A 20,809-nucleotide genomic window follows, 5' to 3' on the forward strand; every position below is an offset into this window, starting at 1 on the left:
CTTTTCCCTGACAAACATGAACACACTTAAAGAAGTTTCCCTGACAAATTTTATTCCAGTTACTTCATCTGAACACCACAGGGCTTTTATGTGCTTAATAATAGTGATACTAGCAATTCTTCAAAACGAATTCCCCATCCCCCTTCTACAGTGAATGACATAGAAGTGTTGAACCTACCTGTGAATAGAATACACAATGTCTTGATCACCACGCACTCTTCTACACTGAGCTTGAGCGCTTTCAGCGAGTCAGCGAAGTTAAATGCTTCAAGCATGAAGTCCTCATCCCATATCTTACATATCTCATGGAGATGTAGACACTTGCCCGACGATGTACTCAGTACGTTCAGTTTGCTGTTATATCCCCGGAAGCTGCCCAGAAAGAAGAACTCAAATCTCGCACCTGAAGTAGGAACAAAATAGATGAGTTGGTCAGTCGAGTGAAGAATACACGAGGACGACAGATCGGAGCAAACATTCAGACAAACTCATGAAATGAGTTCAAATGGAAAACTCATCCTTGTCCTTCCAATCGTTACTTCTTATACAAACACCCCTGTCTGTGTTTCCTCATCTCAACTGAACATCGCTTCAACAGGACAGGCTGCAAAAATAGTCCTGTTCTTACATATACGATGGATAATTGTTCCGAGCCACGACGCACTCATTACATACAAAGTTGCACATACCATATTCATAAATGATATTGTTATTTATATTAAACTATTGTTCTGAAGGTCATCTGCATTTGAATTGATCTGTCAAATTAAAAGGACTGAACACATCTCTCCTGCCCTCAAAACTCTACATTGGCTTCCAATTCGCTTCAGAATCGACTACAAAATCCTGTTCCTCGTTTTCAAGTGTTTAAACGGTCTAGCTCCAAAATACCTCTCGGATCTCCTTACACCATATCACCAAACTAGATCACTCCGCTCAAGGGACCAGTCTCTCCTTGAAATACCACAAACTAGAACTAAGTCATATGGGGACAGGTCTTTCTCTAGAGCAGGACCCTTCCTCTGGAACAATTTACCATCCATCCTTCGTTCCGAAACAGAACTGTCAAATTTTAAAAGTGGACTCAAGACGCACCTATTCACCTCTGCACATGGATAAAGTGGGCTCAGATAGCGCTTTTGAGCTTTACAAATATTTGTATGTATGTATGTATGTATGTATGTATGTATGTATGTATGTATGTATGTATGTATGTATGTATGTATGTATGTATGTATGTATGTATGTATGTATGTATGTATGTATGTATGTATTGTATGTATGTATGTATTTGTCCAGGGTATTTGAAACAGAATGTTTGAGGGGAAGACTTATTATTCAATTCATTGGTCAACTCTCCCAGCTCAAAAAGTACAATTCACTTATTTCAGTTATTGACAAAATTATCAGCAGTCAAATGAGAACAACATTGAACCAGCTGTTTGCATAGAATGCTTAAAAGGCAACCGTGAATAAGAGAAAACATTGACAAATCATCCCACATTCATATTACACAAAATATCATATTGTATATATATATGTGAACAAGCACATTTATTAAGAAACACAATATTTCGATTTCTGGAGCCTGTAGAATATATGAGTGAGCGTAGTTATTCTTTTAGATTTATGTACCATCTCATTTCTACCTCTCTCCCATGTACAAAAAAGACAATTTGTTTTACAGTTGGAATTTGCAAAATACAAAATGACTACCCAGACAAACCCATAGAAGCACACAGCTTCATGGATAACGTTTTCAGGGAACAGTATGTTCGCGACATACATGACTTGTTGGTTCCAGCTGTGACGTGTTCTGAGCATGCCCTCGTTACATAGTACATGATTGCAGGTTAAAGTCATCAATATCCCCCGCAATGGCAAAATACTCTTCATCATTATGTCTACGAGTTATGATTATGTCAAATATTTAGGTGTGTATATAGAAAAGTGGAAGGAGAGTATTGAAAGGTTTTGAAAGTTCTGCTCCAGAAAGGAGCACTATCACCAATTTCAGTCAAAGTCAAACTTGTTGCCATGGAAACGCCACAAATATTTTATTCAGAATTCCAAAACTACCAAAAGGCACAAGTACACCACCAGATCTATCTATGTGCAAGTTTGGTGAAGACATATTGAACGGTTTTAGAGTTCAGCTCCGGAAAAGAGCACTACCACAATTTCAGGCTAAGTCAAAATTGTTGCCATGGAAACGCCACAAATATTTTATTCAGAATTCCAAAACTACAAAAGGCACAAGTACATCACCAGATCTACTATCTAAGTGCCAAGTTTGGTGAAGAAATATTGAACGGTTTTAGAGTTCTGCTCCGGAAAAGACAAATGTGCACGGACGGACGGACGGACGGACGCACGGACAGAGTCCATTTTAATACCCCCCGCAAAACGCGTTGCGGAGGATAATTAAGGTAAGACTTTGGGTGAATACCGACCGGAATAAAGAAAACAAATTCTAGAATGACTCTCTTGGTTGTAATGCCAAACACCCACACCTTGCTAAATGCTGTAGAACCGGTGACACTTGCCTTTAATGAGATTTGCCTGATCATCTGACGATAATACCGTAAACCCTGGAACCGCCTTCACGAAGCTGATGTATCGCCGTATCCCAGCTTCCATCGATGCAGCAAAAGCCCTCATCATTTCCTGGCGGTTATCGATATCAATCCCAGTTGACTGGTAAATCTCATCGTACTGCTCGCGTGGCAAAGTGGTCATTGGTCCAAACATGTCCACCTTCAACTTGTATTGCTCCTGCAAAGACCATTTCAGTAAGATCTCAATATTACAACACTGAGGTATCATACAGTTTCAATGACAAGGTCGTCATTGGTCCAAACATGTCTACCTTCAACTTGTATTGCTCCTGCAAAGAACATTTCAGTAAAATCTCAATATTACAACACTGAGGTATCATACAGTTTCAATGACAAGGTCGTCATTGGTCCAAACATGTCTACCTTCAACTTGTATTGCTCCTGCAAAGAACATTTCAGTAAAATCTCAATATTACCACACTGAGGTATCATAAAGTTTCAATGAGAAGGCAGTCATTGTTCCAAACATGTCTACTTTCAACCTGTATTGCAACGAACATTTCAGTAACTAAGGCTTTGGTCTCAATGTTACCACACTGGGGTATCATACAGTTTCAATGACGAGGTCTTCATTTGTCCAAACATGTCCAACTTCAATTTGTATTGCTCCTGCATGGAACATTTCATTGACATAGGCTCAGGGCCCCGTTCCTCAAAGCGATCGTAGCGCTACGACAGTCGTAAGTCTATGTTAAAGTATGGGAGTTACGATCATCTTAGCGTTACGATCGCTTTGAGGAACGGGGCCCAGGTCTCGGGATTACCACATTGAAATATCATACAATTTAAATGGTTGTAAGAACAATTGTTCAATCGTAACTAATGTAATATTTGGAATATAACATTTTTTGGTAAAGTGCATATTGTATTTCTGTCTGCTGTTGTGACTAATCTGAGATTCTAACCCCAACTCTCAGAGTTAGGCACTTTCTTCCCAGCTTGTCAGAAACCTAAACCAGCATAGTAACGAGGCTTCCACAAAAGGGACTTGAGGCAGTAGCTAACCAAGATACATTTGGGCACTAGGTATTGTTGAGTTCACTACTTTCTCAACAGGCATTAAATAAAAGCCAATATTTTTCTCTACTGAATTAGAGTGAGGGCATGTGTTTAAGCTGTGAGACTAATCAGAATGTTTGTCAGCGGATCCTGATAGCCTGGATGGCTGCTCATGTTTTCAGCCACTGGTTTATCTGATATGAGTGAGTGAGTGTTGTTTTACGCCGCACTCAGCAATATTCCAGCTATATGGCGGCGGGATGTAAGTAATCGAGTCTGGACCAGACAATCCAGCAATCAACAGCATGAGCATCGATCTGCGCAATTGGGAACCGATGACATGTGACAACCAAGTCAGCGACTCTGACCACCCGATCCCGTTAGTCGCCTCTTACGATAAGCATGGGTTACTGAAGATCCCCTCCGTGGTGTAGTGGTTAGAGCGTCCGCTCGGAGAGCGGAAGGTCGCGGGTTCGATCCTCGACCGCGTCATACCAAAAGACGTTAAAATATGGTACTTGTTGGTCCCTGCCTGACGCTCGGCATTAATGGGTGCATCAAGGACTGGTCGGCTCGGAGTCAGTATAATGTGTCTGAGTGGGGTATTCATGCTTCACTGCGGCATGGTATCTCGGTGGGCTAGCACTATAAAACCAGCTTCAGTCTGGGATAGTACAAGCAGCCGTACATACACATATACACGCATGCACGTCGTCATATGAGCGAAATATTCTCAAGCACGACGTTAAACCCAATTCCACCTCACCTCACCTCACTGAACTGAACTGAACTGAACTGAACTGAAGATCAATATTCTAACCCGGACCTTCACGGCTATTATCTGATATGGACTCGATCACCTACATACGACCGTGACCTATTAACATAAAACATGTCTACACTAGATGTTTGTTTGTTTTAAAAATCGCATCTTGCATCAATGTTTTCACCTGAGTGCAGAGTACCAGAGCTAGCCTACAGTGTATGTTTTCTACTCAATATGCCACAGTTACATAACACAACAGCAATATTGCCAAGAGCGGTATTACATAATGCTCTCTTATCACTCACTTAAGATTCACATCTTCTGAATTCCATATACCCTGATATACTAATATAACTTTGACCAAAGAAACGAACACTTGGAAATATTTCGGATGTAGAATATGTTAAGAACTTTGTATTTACAAAATGTGTTTGTGTTAAATGTGAAATGTTTGTGTTAAACTCTCTAAAGTTCTACTAAGGTCCCTTTTTGTCATCAGTATTGCTTCCAATTCAAGTTATTGTTTAAGATTTATGTGCCATCTCATTTCTACTTCTCCTTCACATGAAAACAGAAAAGAATATGTTTTGCAATTGGAATTTACAAAGTGCTGAAGAACTACTCTAACAAACTCAAGAAAATAGCGCATAGAGGCAACAACTTCATGGATAAAGTTTTTTTCTGCCCTTCCAGACACAATCAAGGTACAGTATGTTCGAGACATACATGACTTGTAGGTTCGAGTTTTAACGTACAGAAGAACTACCCGAACAAACTCAAGAACAAACCCATAGAAGCAAAGAGCTTCATGGATAACGTTTTGGGTTTTTATCATCCACAAACAGCGCCGATTGCTTATACAACTGTCAAGAATACGTTTGCGTGAACAGCATTTTATGGCCTTTCAAGTGATGTTTTCTACAAATCTCAGTATATTACAATGTATATATTATATATTATATATCTCATTCCCAGGACAGATTTATGACCGAATAAATGCAGAAGCAAAGGCTTGTGCCGTTCACATAACTCTTCTTGTCTTGACAATATGTGATAGTTTCTTGCTCACCAGAATGGCCTAGTTTCATGGCCTGTTTGTTAATATAGAACAGTACTCAGTCATTACTGTTAAATAATAAATCGCATATTTACATTTTCAACTTGATTTAACCATTGCATGTCTGACCATGCAAAAATGCTTTTCCTTGAATTGTAAATATATGTTCAGATATTACTTGAGTAATAGAGCTAAATATTTACATATATGTTCCAACCTCCAAGGTCCTATTTTCAATCTGACCGCCATGACAATTGTATTGAAAAATATATTTATGGCCACAAACAAGCTATTTCTGTTCTAAATGAACTGGTATGCTCTTTATTTCTTAAATCCTATTTTCAATCTGTAAACACCTCTTAAACTGAGAAAGTTGACAATCTTGACATCATATTTCGTACAAATCTCTGGGATCTTGCTGTATTCTCATTTGAAGCTATAATAGGCTGGAAATGTAACTGTTGTGCGTTGTAACAATGTCCTACAAAAGAAATTTCATATTTTTCAAATGTGTGGTGGAAATTTGTTTACTTATGTCATGTTTGTTTATGCAAACAATATTTGAACAACAATGCCAACGACCTTTTGCTGTCTGTTATTATGATCATTATTATGATAGGGGTGGTAGAACTGGCCATTATAATTACTGTAGGCCAAATGAGGTGTAGGCCAAATGAGGTGTAGGCGATATGAGGGCAAGCCGTGTGAACATCGTAAATTATTAGCTCCATATTTAAGTGAACTACAGTACCTTGGCACTGAATGTATCATGTCTTAGATCTGTGGATTGTATTCTTATCATTGATAACAATGGTTGTTCAAGCATGTGTCACGTTCTCCGGCCACCATTATTCAACATTCGCTCAAGGGTACAATGTGTGAAGCCCATTTCCGGTGTCCCCCACCCCCTCCCCCCGTGATATTGCTGGAATATTGCTAAAAGCGGCGTAAAACTATACTCACTCACTATTCGACATTAGGAACCGTGTATGTGACTATGGGTTCCAGTGGTCATTAGACAGTGATCTATCTTTGGTTACCTAGCAGTCTATGGCTATATATTTTGCATCATACATATAGTGGTTATATATATTTAACTCTTATAGTTTTACAAAAGGTCGTGAAAATCCGGGTTAGAATTGAACTTCAGTAACCCATGCTTGTCGTAAGAGGCAACTAACGAGATCGGGTGGTCAGACTCCCTAATGTGGTTAACACATGTCATCGTAGCTCATGTTGTTGATCACACGATTGTCTTGTCCAGACTCGATTATTTACAGACCGCCGCCATATAGCTGGAATATTACTGTGCGGTGTAAAACTCAACTCACTAACTTGCTCACTAGCTACGAAAGTTCCGTCAGTTGACAACATGTGTGCATTTGTACTTATTTTTGTCATTGTTCTCGTCATGGTGTGGCTAAAATTACTGCTGATGCTTAAACATTAACCGACTCATTCATTATCATCGTCTAATACTCGTACACTACCGTATGAATGATGATCCTCTTCTTGGGGCTTACCGGATACACAAGTGACAAAATGACAGGCGGAAAATCCCCCCGGTTATTATCATCAGATAAGTGACGTATATTATTCACATAATTCTTTGGTCGTACCATCTCATAAACGGACCGGGTTGAGTCCTGTCAAAACAGTTGATTTTTTAACGTTGTACATAACTATCACACATAACAAACTTGAGGAAAAACGCCATTCCTCGATTCATGTTAAATGTCGTGGTAACCATAGATATATAAGACAAAACCATAGACATGTTTTAGAAGAAGTTGAGATCCATAATATTTTGTCTTATACTTCAATACCAACTCGTCTATGCCTCTGAAGAACCTCACCATAGATGTAGTTACATATCTTTCTTCAGAGGTTCGGGACAATTAGTAAAAATATTTGTACTTCTGAAGTTTACTGAGAAATATGCGAGATAACAGCTACGTAAAACTTGGGGATGAAAAATTTAGATAAGAAGTAGACATGCCGATTGGCTCCAATCGTGTTGTGTGGTGCATATGAATCAGAATTTCTGCTGAGGTTGGCAAAATCAAATCAAGGTAATTTAGCCAAGAAGTTTAACTAATGCTACCGGTACATCGATGATCTAATGTCTCATATCAATAGCCATCAAAATGCCAATTCCCTATTGATTGACTTGAAATGTGAAACGCCTCTGTTATTTCATATTAAGAACTATGCATAAAGATTCACAGTGACAAAACCTCTCCCCAATTTGGTATAGAAAAAGCGCTGATTACAACTTTCCAAAATCCATCTTTCCCTTCAAGTGGAGCAATATTCCAACAGCTCCAGCCTTGGGTGTTCACATTTCACAACTCCGCACGTTCAATCGAGCATATGCTGTTTTACCAAAATTTCAAAGAGCCTGATTTTGCTTAATGCTCGTTCGATGAAAGTTACAACATTCAAGGTCTCAGTAAAGATTTAAAATAGTTTTATGGCAGATATGTGGCGGGAATTTCAAAACTTTATGCATGATCCGTGACAAAAGTTGCATACCCAATGCAATTCCAATAACCGATCCAGTCCCGGCCGATAAACCCCGCCCACTTCGCTTTTGACGTTAGGGGGCACAACCACTGACTAATCACAATGGCGTCACCGCCGGCGAAACGTACGTGATTGCGAACGTTGTTGATGAATTCTGCTTGTGGTACTTTGGTATCCGTCGTTTGTGAATGATATTTAAAAAGGCAAGTTGTACGTATGTGATTTTGATATATTTTAGCTGGCAGATTGCAACTGGCGAGTGAAAATGAGTTACAGGCCCTATGAAAAATCATCTTGACCAGCTGCTGAGAGCAGGAAGCGTATTTTCTTTCGAATCAATTAATATATCTGGCAATTCACCTCGTCAAAGATTTTAGCAGGGGAGGGGTAACTGAATTTTGTTTTTGGGGTTTTTTAAAAAAATTCCCATCATAATTTTATAAAAACCGTGAACACAACTACATGTTCATGTTGCAGATCGTTTCGGTATCTATAAATAGATTGTCAACACTGGCGCCTTTACTTATAGTTATCCGTTGGCGTTGTTCAAATTTAGTTAAATTAATAATCTGAAAACATGGGTTTCTATCTTTTAATGAACTAAAAGAATTGTAAACAAAAAGCCGAAAATATTTCCCGTCTACTACTTCCCTCTTCAAAATCTGTACATCATCCTAAAATTACCCTGAATATAAGGAAATCCATTTTTTAATCACCCTTTCCATTTTATTTTTCTATATGTACTTTGTTGTGGAATCATAATTTACATACAAACTTCCACAATACTGGACTTCATGAACTGCCAGAGTTTATGTACAGGTATGTCACAGCACCAGAACACAAAGAAGATCCAGGATACAGTCTGCACCTGTACACTGACCCATCTTCCAGAAATAGGAAACCTGTGATGCAAAATCTTTGAACAGAGGATCTACAGTTATCCGAACAATTAACTAGCATTGAAATAGAATGTTTCACAAAATACAAATGTATTGTTTTTTCATCAGATATATTTAACTGCTAACTACTAGTGTAAATATGGTGCAAAGAATATATCCTAAGTTCAAAGCTTTTTGTCAATACAAGTACATATTGACATTATTACTTCTTAAACAATGATAATCTTTGGGTTTTTTAGATCTGAGACCATATCCCTAGAGGACATAACACTGATTTCGATCTATTTCCTTTTCTGAGATACTTACTAGTGTCATAAAAATTATAGTAAAGTTAATTCAAACTTTGGTAAAAGTCATAACAAAGGTTTAGGAAAACACACATGAAAATCTCCTGAAGCGTTCACCTCCTACAAACCAGTGTGCAATTTAATATGAAGCTCGTTTTGCAAATAGCCATCAACAAACCTAAACAATTTGTCCAAAACCAACATCTTAATGAACATTAGCTCTGGCTCAGTCTTCAAATATTAGTAACCTCCTAAAACAACTGATGATTTATAAGAAGAATTACATCAAATCTGGGTTAAATATATGTTACAATATTTATTCCGTTACATGAAAAGTCAACTGAGATTTTTGTAAGTTATTCTGTTCCAGGACTGGATAATGCCTGACCAGTGTGTGACCAAAACGTAGCATTTGCTTTTTCAAATTCTCTGGATTTTGAAATAACTTTGATGAGTTATGATACTAGCAATCACTTTCAGAATTATCTTATTAGTAAATATATTATTTAAATAACATCTAAAAGTAGGAGCCAAGAAACAATTTAAGTTAATACCAGGTGATTGTCCTGCCAATATATATGATTAGTGTTTGTCGGCCTAGTTCTGCCTTAAAATCATATGGATCTGATATGTCCATCAATTAAATAATTATTTATAATTGATTAGATTATTATTTATTTTATTACCCTTCCTCATTTACTAAAAAAAGCAAGATTCTTAAAACATACCTTTCTATCATTTCCAGTGAATTAATCAAAATGACAGTTGTAATATTACTCCTAAAATGTACCAATATATGTGAATAGTTTAATTGTAACAAAACTTCAAATAATGTTCTCATAATTAAGATATACATTTTATTTCACTCCATCCAATACTCCAGAAAGTCACTATTCTTCCCACATAGTTTTCGTATTCGATCAACATGGAGGAAGGTAATTCAATTCAAAGTCCCATGCATCTCTTTATAAAAATTCTGAAATATTTAAACCGTGGTTTTATAGACACTCATATGAATTAATTTTGATACTTGGATATTGCATGATAGGCAACTGCTGACACTGGCAATATTTCTGTTTGAATAGAAAATATTACTCCTCGAATATTTTACTATTTAAACTATTTAAACAAGATACTGTAGGCCTTCAGATTAATGTGCTTTTGAAACATAAAACATCCTAAAATGTGTGCCAAATTTAAGAATATCTAAGAGCGAAGGGGACAATATCCGCCACATTGTTCTTTAATGCAACAAGTTTTGCTATTTCGGTCGACTGTAACCGAAATCAGATCGCTGTCAGATTTGTTTACATTGTGTCACGGCTTTCTCGCCTGTCTCATTTGAGCTTTATGGCGTACTAACTCAATGCCCAGTAGTGACTTAAAACGTTAAGCAAAACAATTTTGTAGTAACAAGAATTGTCCGTGTTTATAACACTTGCAAAGTCTTAAACTGCTATTTGTTGTCATCAATTGGTAATGATTTTGCACATGTGCAAAAGTGTGGAAATTCGTGCAAATTCTCATCTGCAGGCAGACGTAGGTTTCGTGAACGATGGTGCAGACATTTAACTGATCGTTAGGCCTATCGCGCTCCTTGATCCGCCTCAATTTGTTTTGTCTTGACCGTAATGGTTTTGTTAAAGGAACACATCAAATCGCAGCAATATGTAATAGATATAGCGAGTGTAAATGACATAATTCGAAGCACATCGCTTCGGAAGCATCGTTTGACCCAGGAAATAAGTCTGACAAATCCACACAGCGCGCCCGGCCTGCTGATTGGCCAAAACTGACGCGTGCGCCAGTTTTGATTGACAGACTGGATCGGTCTATAGTGGCAGGACCTAGAAAGTTAGTATGGTGGCGCGTGGCCTTAGCTCAGGTCACAGGTTACATATCAGTTGAGGTAATGTTTCATGTGTGACAGGGTTCCAGACTCTCTTGGGTGTATGGGGCCCGACACTGAAGCACATGTGGTGTCTCCTTAATGACTTGTTCGAAGTGTGCCTCTGTTCGCACAGCAGTGAATGGGTACCCGGAAGGATGAGTCGGTTATGTGCCTGCTCACCATCTCGCACTTCACGGGGAGCTTGGGTGTCATGCATGGTGAAAATTGAGTGCACGCTGATCCATTACCGCATAGTAATGATAGTGTTTGAATATATGGTATTTAGTTTGTATATCGTATCTGGTACATTACATGGCCCTTATATTGCTGGAAAATTGCTAAAGCGGCATAAAACTAAACTCACTCACTAGTACATAAACATTACATTATGTACATACAAATGTTATTGTACATACTGTTATCATTATGGGTGAAGAAAGAATTTTCAACAAGACACAAAAATCCACACAGAGAGAGAGAGAGAGAGAGAGACAGAGAGAAATAGAGAGAGACAGAGAGAGAGAGAGACAGAGACAGAAAAAGAAAGAGCTTGAGCTAAAGACAGGGACAGAGAGAAAGTGAGTGAGTTTTGCGCCGCACTCAGTAATATTCCAGCTATATCGCGGCGGTCTGTAAATAATCGAGTCTGAACCAGACAACCCAGTGATCAACAGCAGCAGCATCGATCTGCGCAACTGACATGTGTCAACCAAGTCAGCGAGCCTGACCACCCGATCCCGTTAGTCGCCTCTTACGACAAGCATGGGTTACTGAAGATCAATATTCTAACTCGGATCTTCACGGGTGACAGAGAGAAAGGAGAGAGAGTGTGTGAGAGAGATATTATATTTCTACATATTGCGATACTACTTACGTAATATGCTTGCTGATTCTTCTCGAGAGTATCCTCCGACAGACTCAGTGTTGACTGTACATACTTGTTGTGAGCGTCTAGTATTGTTTGCATAAGTGCCTCTGTCTCTTGATGTCCCCTATCAGTTGCCATGGTGCTGGATGAGGCGAGACTGGTAAACTTGTGTCTTCAGATTCTAAAGGTGTTCCATCTCGAATTTTCTGGATTTCTAAAATGTCTTGTGTTCTTTTCTTGTGTGTGTAACGACCTGTTTTGATTGCTGAAAAGAAACAAAATGAATATAATATTATAGCCTCTGCTTTGTTTTGGTTTTTGGAGTTGTTTCTTTTACATTTTCCTGTTTTTACTGTTTTACTGATTAAGATAAAATGCAGCAAAGAGGGTTCGGGTAATCCTGGCACAGTCAGGCTGGTAAGGCTCATCATCAGCTCAGGGCCCTTGCCCCCCTCTACACGCAGCCCAGACAGCGAATGGGACTTCTCCCAGGAAACGCTGCCTTGTCGAACCCATCAAGAACGTTCCGAAGAAGAACACTGCAGCCTTCTGCATTACCCAGAGTGTCAGAAGGGCTGTGGTCCCAATGGAGATCCCGGGCACCCTCCTGTTGGGGATTACCCATACTCCTGTCACAGATGCTTCATCAATCAGCCCCTGTATGAAATGTCTAATCAAACCGCTCATCCATATTTCGATAAAAAATATGTATTCAAGCTATTTTCATTGTATGAATTTTCCATATATTTTTAATCAATTGTAATAATTCTATATTCTGCCCTCAATTCGGATGTTGTAACAGCAAAACCTGCCCAAGGAGCCATGCTGGGGAAATTTACCAGTATTCAATGATTCTCTAGAACATTCCCCTCGTTGATTCAAGGACGAATTTAATTTATGCCTATTTTTTAAGAGTATCCTCTGAATATGTTAAACCAACTTCAAATGGTTTCTGAAAGAGCTTGATGTTAAGGATTATATACGTCATGTGTTCCAGATTCATAGTTGTTGTGAGTTTGATTTCTTTTCCGGGATAGATGTCATATGTAATGAATATTTATATACTTTTACAACATGGTATGGTGTAACTGTCGGCAAGAAGTGTAATGAATGACTTCCTGGAACCATCTCTGTACATGACGCAATAAAGATTTTTAAAAGCTGACAATCATGTGTTCAGCAAGTATCATGTACCCGAGAAGTTCAGCAAACGTAAGAAAACAGCACAAGTGTTAAGAGTAAGTGAGTAATATTTTACGCCGCTATGAACAGTATTCCAGTTGTATTACAGAATGTCAACTAGTTATGGGAGGATAGCCTGAAGTGAGTTGGGTTTTACGCCGTTTTAGCAAAATTCGAACAATATCACGACCGGGAACACCAGAAATGAGCTTCACACACTGTACTCATGTGGGGAATCGAACCAGGGTCTTCGGCGTGACGAGCGAACGCTTTAACCACTAGGCTACCCCATCGCCCCGGAAGTGATGTAGGATTCAGACCTAACCTTATTGTGAAACCACTGACCAGGGGTATGGTTGGTTTGTTTGTTGTTTAACGCCGCACTCAGCAATATTCCAGCTATATGGCGGCGATCTGTAAATAATCGAGTCTGGACCAGACAACCCAGTGATCAACAGCATGAGCATCGATCTACGCAATTGAGACCAGGGGTACACACCCAGAAACATAATCGGGAATAGGGATTCGAACCCACAATCACATGTTTCATGCGTAACCAAGGGACGTAACTCTTCATAGACGACTGGGCTCTGTCCACATATGGTCGTCCATTGCCTCTTTTATCATCGCCTTCCTAATCGTCTCATTAATGTTACAAATCTTGCATATGTAATGGGTGAAAGACAAATAGGCGTACATGAAAGTGTCACTCACTTCAACAATTACTTATGCTGCAACATTAAGCATCAATCACTGTGCAGAAATAGACTCGACTGTCACAGAGACTATATGTCTTCATGTATTTCGGTGTGGCTCAACGTGTTCCAGTAAAATGACGCGTATATCAACCAGTGAGTGAGTTTAGTTTTACGCCGCTTTTAGCAATATTCCAGCAATATCACGGCGGGGGACACCAGAAATGGGCTTCACATATTGTACTCATGTGGGGAATCGAACCCCGAATGGTCGGCGTGAAGAGCGAACACCTTAACCCCAAGGCTACCCCACCGTCCCCTACCCTCAACCAATTGGTATGAAGCGGCATAGAGATGTGATCCGATGCATTGTTGAAATATTCAGGTTCTACCTTGCTAAATATTTACATAAAGTAGGGAAGAGTATTTAACAAGCATTGTTACTAAGGGTGACATAATCCCCCACTGCAAATTATCAAATCAAACTTAAAATGTAATGAAAGTGAAGGTCGTAGTTTAAGATGAAGTTAAATGTCAACAAAAACATGACCAGTCAACCTCTCTTGATATCTTGCTCTGTAGTTGTTCAAACGCACAATTTTTTTCGCTACTCACTTTGACCTTGACATGAATGTCTTAGTGTATGAAATATGCAAAATTAGTAATAAAGAAATTGCTTATTGAAAAACATTCAAGGGAAGTCTTGAAAGCCTATGAAGAAAATCCAGTGAACCGTTCTTGAGATATCTTGCTGACAGGGGCGGTGGGGTAGCCTAGTGGTTAAAGCGTTGGCTCGTCACGCCGAAGAGTTCGATTCCCCACATGGGCACAATGTGTTAAGCCCAAAGTGTCGCCGTGATATTGCTGGAATATTGCTAAAAGCGGCGTAAACCAAAACACAGTCAGTCAGTCAGTCTTGCTGACAATCTTAACATGCAGTTTAATATGCTGAAATCTTCAAAGTGTCGCCGTGACCTTGAAAAATTATGTGAAGGTACCCAAATCGACTGGGCCTTGCACCTAGATGAAGCTTGGTGTCAAATATGAAGAAAATCCAGTGAACGGTTCCTGTGATATCTTGCTGACAAGGGTAAAACGTTAAAGTCCCCTTGTGACCTTGAAATGACCTGACTGGAACCTTTCTTATACTGTGATGAACCTAGGTACCAAATATGAAAAGAATCTAGTCAACGGTTCTTAAGATATTCCAATTCGTACGGACGGACTGACGGACGGACGGATAACCTATGGAGTGGGATTTGCTGGCATGCATGCTTAACACAGATTCTTGACAGTGAAACGTCCCGCCTCTACCAATCACCCCTTTTTCATGCTACCAATAAGGATATAGAAGTGTCATAGTGTCCGTGACTATAGCAATAGCGTCAATAAATATTCTCCTTGACTTATGCCCCTGTTTCAGAGCCTGCTGACGCTACAAACTGACTGTTGTCAAATGCACTTTGGCCGCCGTAACGACATCGTGATGATGACTTCCACCAACTCAATGTTATCTCTCTGAAGCTATTCCTTCGTTAGCATCTCACAGTTCAGCGTAAAGTTCGTGAACCGCCTCGCATCACCTGTGGCCAGAGCAGCACATTCCAATGCCATGCTTCAGAAAAATTATGGTCTCATCTCGGGAGATATTTTCAAGGCGGAGGTCTGTTTCGACGTTTTAAATAAATCACCGCTACACCCACAGCTGTTAGTCCTATTGCAACGTCCCCGTATGGAGCAACACCTACTCTTACTGCTGCTGTTATTCCTCCAAATCCTCCTCCTACTACTACTACTGCTACTACTACTACTACTACTACTACTACTACTACTACTACTACTACTACTACTACTACTACTACTACTACTACTTACTACTACTAGTACTACTACTACTACTGCTACTACTACTACTGCTACTACTACTACTGCTGCTACTACTACGACTACTACTACTACTACCTACTACTACTACTACTACTACTCACTCACTACTACCACAACTACTACTGCTACTACTACTAGTGCTCCTGCTACTACTACTTTACTGCTAGTGCTACTACTGCTGCTACTACTACCTACTACTACTATTGCTATATTACTACTACTCCTCCCCCTGCTACTACTACTACTACTACTACTACTACTACTATTACTACTACCACTACTACTACTTCCACAGCTACAACTACTATTAATAAGGATCGCCCGAACCTTCTTTGAGACAATTTATTTGAGAACAAAATAATTAACACGCATAGAAGTGCCTTCACTCCAACAACGTTTAAGACCGGATCGCATTATATCATACAATTGTTAAACGCAAATCCACCAAGAATAAACTGTAATTGTTTTGGGGTTTTGTACGGATACAAATGGTATTAAAAAGGTAGAGTTACCGTGTTTTGACATGCCGACAGACAGGCATTTCTTATATCTACAGTACGGGCAGCCATTCCTTCTCGATAGAGTAATGTCGCAGTTGCCATTTCCAAGACATTTGTATTTCTCTCGTCGTAGCATACTCCGCCGAAAGAAACCCTGAAACAAAGGTCCATATGCATGAATGACTATTGAAAATGGACCAGACAATCCAGTGAAGCATCGATCTGCACAACCGGGAACCGATGACATGTGTCAACCAAGTCAGCGAGCCTGACCCCCCGATCCCGTTAGTCGCCTCTTACGACAAGCATTGTTTACTGAAGATCAATTCTAACCAGGATCTTCACAGGTGTATGTAATTTTGAAAAGTATAATGGTGCTCTGGAATAATTGAATCAGACAACCCTGTGGTTAATATTATGAGCAACCATCGGCGAATCAAATATGTGAAAAGTGCGCGGAGAAATACACGTGAACCTCAAACAGGCCACACAAAGATAACACTTTAAAATACCCTAAGACTGGGCTACAGTCTTCTTGGCAATGATAGTCTCAGCAAATATTTGATATATACAAATACATGTGAAACATGATCCACGTAGGTCAATAAAAACATTTCTGTAAGGTAACTGTAACAGATAGATCGATCGATTATCTTCAGGGGAAAAATATAGATTATATTCTGACGGAATTTCATGATGACGTCACAATGTAACATACACTGCCTTAACATACGCATACACGCCTTGACGTCACAGTAGCAGTTTAAATGACATTTACAATGGTAAATTGTATGGGGAAGCTTAATTTTGCTTCCTGGAAAAATGTATTTGACGGAGCTATTTGTTTTGATGGAACTCAATTGTTTTTAGCTTGGGGTTTATATTTAATTCTAAAAATAAATTTGTCTTTTCTTCGTGAGATTACGAGGTAATAATCATAATATTGTTGTGAAGTAGAAAAAGGTGGCCCAAAAACCTGAAAAATGTAACGGATTCGACTTTTAAAATGATGATTATTTTTGGTGAAAAGCAAAGGCGACAGAAAGTCGGGAGTTCATGAAAAAGGTACAGTTTGTTTGTTTGTAAATAATCGAGTTTAGACCAGACCATCCTCGATTATCTCCAGAGTATACGTTACGATAACTTTCCACTATACCCTGGACGCATCTACGGCTTGGCCCGATGATTTTATTACCTGCCTTGGCTGGCTCCGCATTCTCACAGTAGCCAATCAACTAAGCCGCCGTTACAACCGAACTTGTCAGTGTCAACAAAGATAGAGGTCGCAGCCGCGAAGTTTTTTTCGCAGTGTTACTCAGATTTTGGGGGAAATCATACAGAAAATTTTACAGGTCTGAAACTTTAAAAAAATATATGCAAGAAATCCTTCAACCTCTTTCAGAGTATTGCTGCATCAATTGTGTTACCAAGTTAAATCGGTTAGATAATTTAAGAAGCGAAAGTGAGTTGTGATTGGTCCGCTCAACTTCCCAGCGTAGACACCTGATTGGATAAGAAACCAGCCAAGGGAGGTAGTAAAATTATCCTGCGGACTGTAGATGCATCCAGGGTATAGTGGAGAGTTATCGTAACGTATACCCTAGAGATTATCGAGGATGAGACCAGACAAGCCAGTGATCAACAGCATAAGCATTTGTCTACGCAATTGGGATACTATGACATGTGTCAACCAAGTCAGCGAGCCTGACCACCCGATCTCGTACGTCGCCTCTTACGACAAGCAGTCGTTGCTGAAGACCAGCTCTAACCCGGATCTTCACGGGGCAGACAAGCTTGGGTTGTTGAAGATCAGCTCTAACCTGAATCTTCACGGGGAAACAAGCACGGGTTGCTGAAGACCAATTCTAACCCGGATCTTCACGGGGAAACAAGCACGGGTTGCTGAAGATCAATTATACCCCGGATATCCACGGGAGAGACAAGCATGGGTTGCTGAAGATCAATTATACCCCGGATATCCACGGGAGAGACAAGCATGGGTTGCTGAAGATCAATTCTAACCAGGATCCTCACGGGTACGCAAACACAGAGGAAATCAACAGAGATGATGCGGTCAGTTCCTTACAACGTGGTCAGCAGACATACATGACTTCATGGTCTGATCGACCTTTTAACGAACGGAATTGATGTATCGCGACATATGAGTGAGTGAGAGAGTGAGTTCCGTTTTACGCCGCACTAAGCAATATTCCAGCTATATGGCAGCGGTCTGTAAATAATCGAGTCTGGACAAGACAATCCAGTGATCAACCCAGACATATGACAAAGTAAGGTAACACACGTACTAAGTACAAGGATACAGAAACATCAACAGAATGGCGCGAGCTCTGCAAGTGACAGAGGCAAATCGCGGTCGGATATGTTCCTATTCTTGGACAATGTCATTCTGTCATGTGTATCAGTTATAGTTTTGAAAGATGGACTGACCCAAAGGAGACTACTTATGGATTCACCCAAAGTAGAATACTTATGGATTCACCCAAAGTAGACTTCTGATGCATTCACCCAAAGTAGACCTCTGCAAGTGTAGGTCAAGATAGAGCGTGATGTTGACAGTTATGGTCGTCCTTAACCTGGTGACCCTTTTCCTGGCCACGCGAGAATAGAGTTATGAGAGACAGACTGAGACAAAGTAAATGGACTGAGTATAGGACAAGGTGGAGCGTGATGTCGACAGTTACAGTCGTCCGTGACCTGGTGACCCTTCTCCTGGCGACACGAGAGTAGAGTTATGAGAGATAGACTGAGACAAAGTAAATGGACAAGGTGGAGAGTTAATCTTTTAATGAATGGGTGCCCGTTCACGCATGAGATCTTGACAGTTACGGTCGTCCGTGGCCTGGTAGACTAAGGCTTAGTCTCTGAATATATATAATTTGGATAGTAACAAACAAGCCCATTTATATTGAAAAGGAGCCCTAAGGAGACCAGAGATTCTAGACTTGCTTTATTTAGGGCTTTAGCACTGCAGAGAGGGCTTGGTAGTAGGGAAAATAATGTGGTTCAGGGACTGTGAGACAGACTAGTGGCCTGGTGACCCCGCTCTTGACCGTTTGAGTTATGAGAGATGGAGGCAAAGTTGACTTACGTGAGTGTTAAACTTTGAATGAATGGGCGCTGGTACATCGCACGGCTGGGAATACCAGAAATGGGCTTCATACTTTATGCGCGAGAATGCGCGAGAATGCAAGAGAATAGAGTTATGAGAGATGGACTGAGTAAATAAAGCTAAATATCGTGAGTGAGTGAGTGAGTGAGTATGGTTTTACGCCGCTCTTAGCACTATTCCAGCAATATCACAGGACTGAGTATAGGACAAGGTGGAGAGTTAATCTTTTATGAATGAGTGTCAGTTCATGAATGTAATGTTGACAGTTCCGGTCGCCCTTGACCTTGCCACCCCGCTCTTGACCGCGTGAGTTATGAGAGATGGAGGCAAAGTTGACTTACGTGAGTGTTAAACTTTGGATGAATAGGCGCTTGTACATCGCACGGCTGGGAATACCAGAAATGGGCTTCATACTTTATACCCATGTGCGGAATCGAACCCGCGTCTTCGGGGTTACGTTGCAAACGCTTTAACCACAAGGCTACCCCACCGCCCGACAGTTTTGAAGAAGCACTGATGAAGTCTTCAGACACTTAAGTCAACTCTGTGATATATAATGCCGCTCCTTTCACACTTTCTTTAAAAGACTATACGCATTGACAAATTTACCGACCACTGCATCCAAAATCAGAAGGGGAACGGGGTCATCAAAAGCTCAGGTTGGTTGGTTTGTTGGTCGGTTGGTTGGTTGGTCGGTTGGTCGGTTGTTTAACGCCGCACTCAGCAATATTCCAGCTATATGGCGGGATCGGGTGATCATGCTCGCTATGTAGTTGGTGAATGTCATCGTATCAAAATTATGTAGATTAATGCTCAACATGTCAGTCAAAGGATTGTCTGGTCCAGACCGCGGCCATATGTCTGGAATACCGGTAGGCGATACACCAAAAGCAAAGCAGAGTCACACAGTTGTCAGGGGCAACAGAAACTTGCATAGATCATCATTACCTTGCATACCTCTAAAAATCCGGGTTAGAATTGATCTTCAGTAACCCATGCTTGTCGTAACGGGATCGGGTGGTCTGGGTCGCTGACGTGGTTGACACATGTCATCGTATCACAATTGTCTAGATCGATACTCATGCTGTTGATCGCTGGATTGTCTGGTCCAGACTCGATTATATACAGACCACCGCCATATAGCTGGAATATTGTTGAGTGCGGCATAAAACTAAACTCATTCACTCATTACCTTGCATGCCTCGCACGTGTTGACCCCATAATGGAACCCGGATGCATTCTCATCACAGACTCGACATGGAGGAAGAATTGGAGTGGCACGAGACTGAGCCGGGGAGCACGTGATGTCGCATCCGAATTCCTCTTTCATCATGGTTTCTGGAATACATATTTAAACAATCAGAAAATAATATAAATATTCTAGAAAAAAATAAATCGGACTCGGGCGTTCACGGTCGATAGATGCAACTATACTACCCCTCTCAAAAGTTCAGACTCACTTAAAACACTCACTATAAGTTATGTATTAATTTAAAGTTGTATG

General features: G+C 40.2%; 1 protein-coding gene across 1 annotated transcript in view; it reads right to left on the minus strand.

Moving 5' to 3' along the window:
• LOC124264011 (nuclear receptor subfamily 1 group D member 2-like) overlaps positions 1–20,809 on the minus strand; it is an 82,638-nt gene that overhangs the window by 1,480 nt on the left and 60,349 nt on the right. Inside the window, 6 exon segments of the mRNA XM_046698734.1 lie at positions 179–403; positions 2,547–2,775; positions 11,918–12,040; positions 12,043–12,176; positions 16,188–16,329; positions 20,498–20,643. Coding sequence (XP_046554690.1) covers positions 179–403; positions 2,547–2,775; positions 11,918–12,040; positions 12,043–12,176; positions 16,188–16,329; positions 20,498–20,643 — 999 coding nt within the window.

The sequence above is a fragment of the Haliotis rubra genome, unplaced genomic scaffold (genome assembly GCF_003918875.1).
Source record: "Haliotis rubra isolate DU_JTF1 unplaced genomic scaffold, ASM391887v1 Scf900, whole genome shotgun sequence".
NCBI classification, from domain to species: domain Eukaryota; kingdom Metazoa; phylum Mollusca; class Gastropoda; order Lepetellida; family Haliotidae; genus Haliotis; species Haliotis rubra.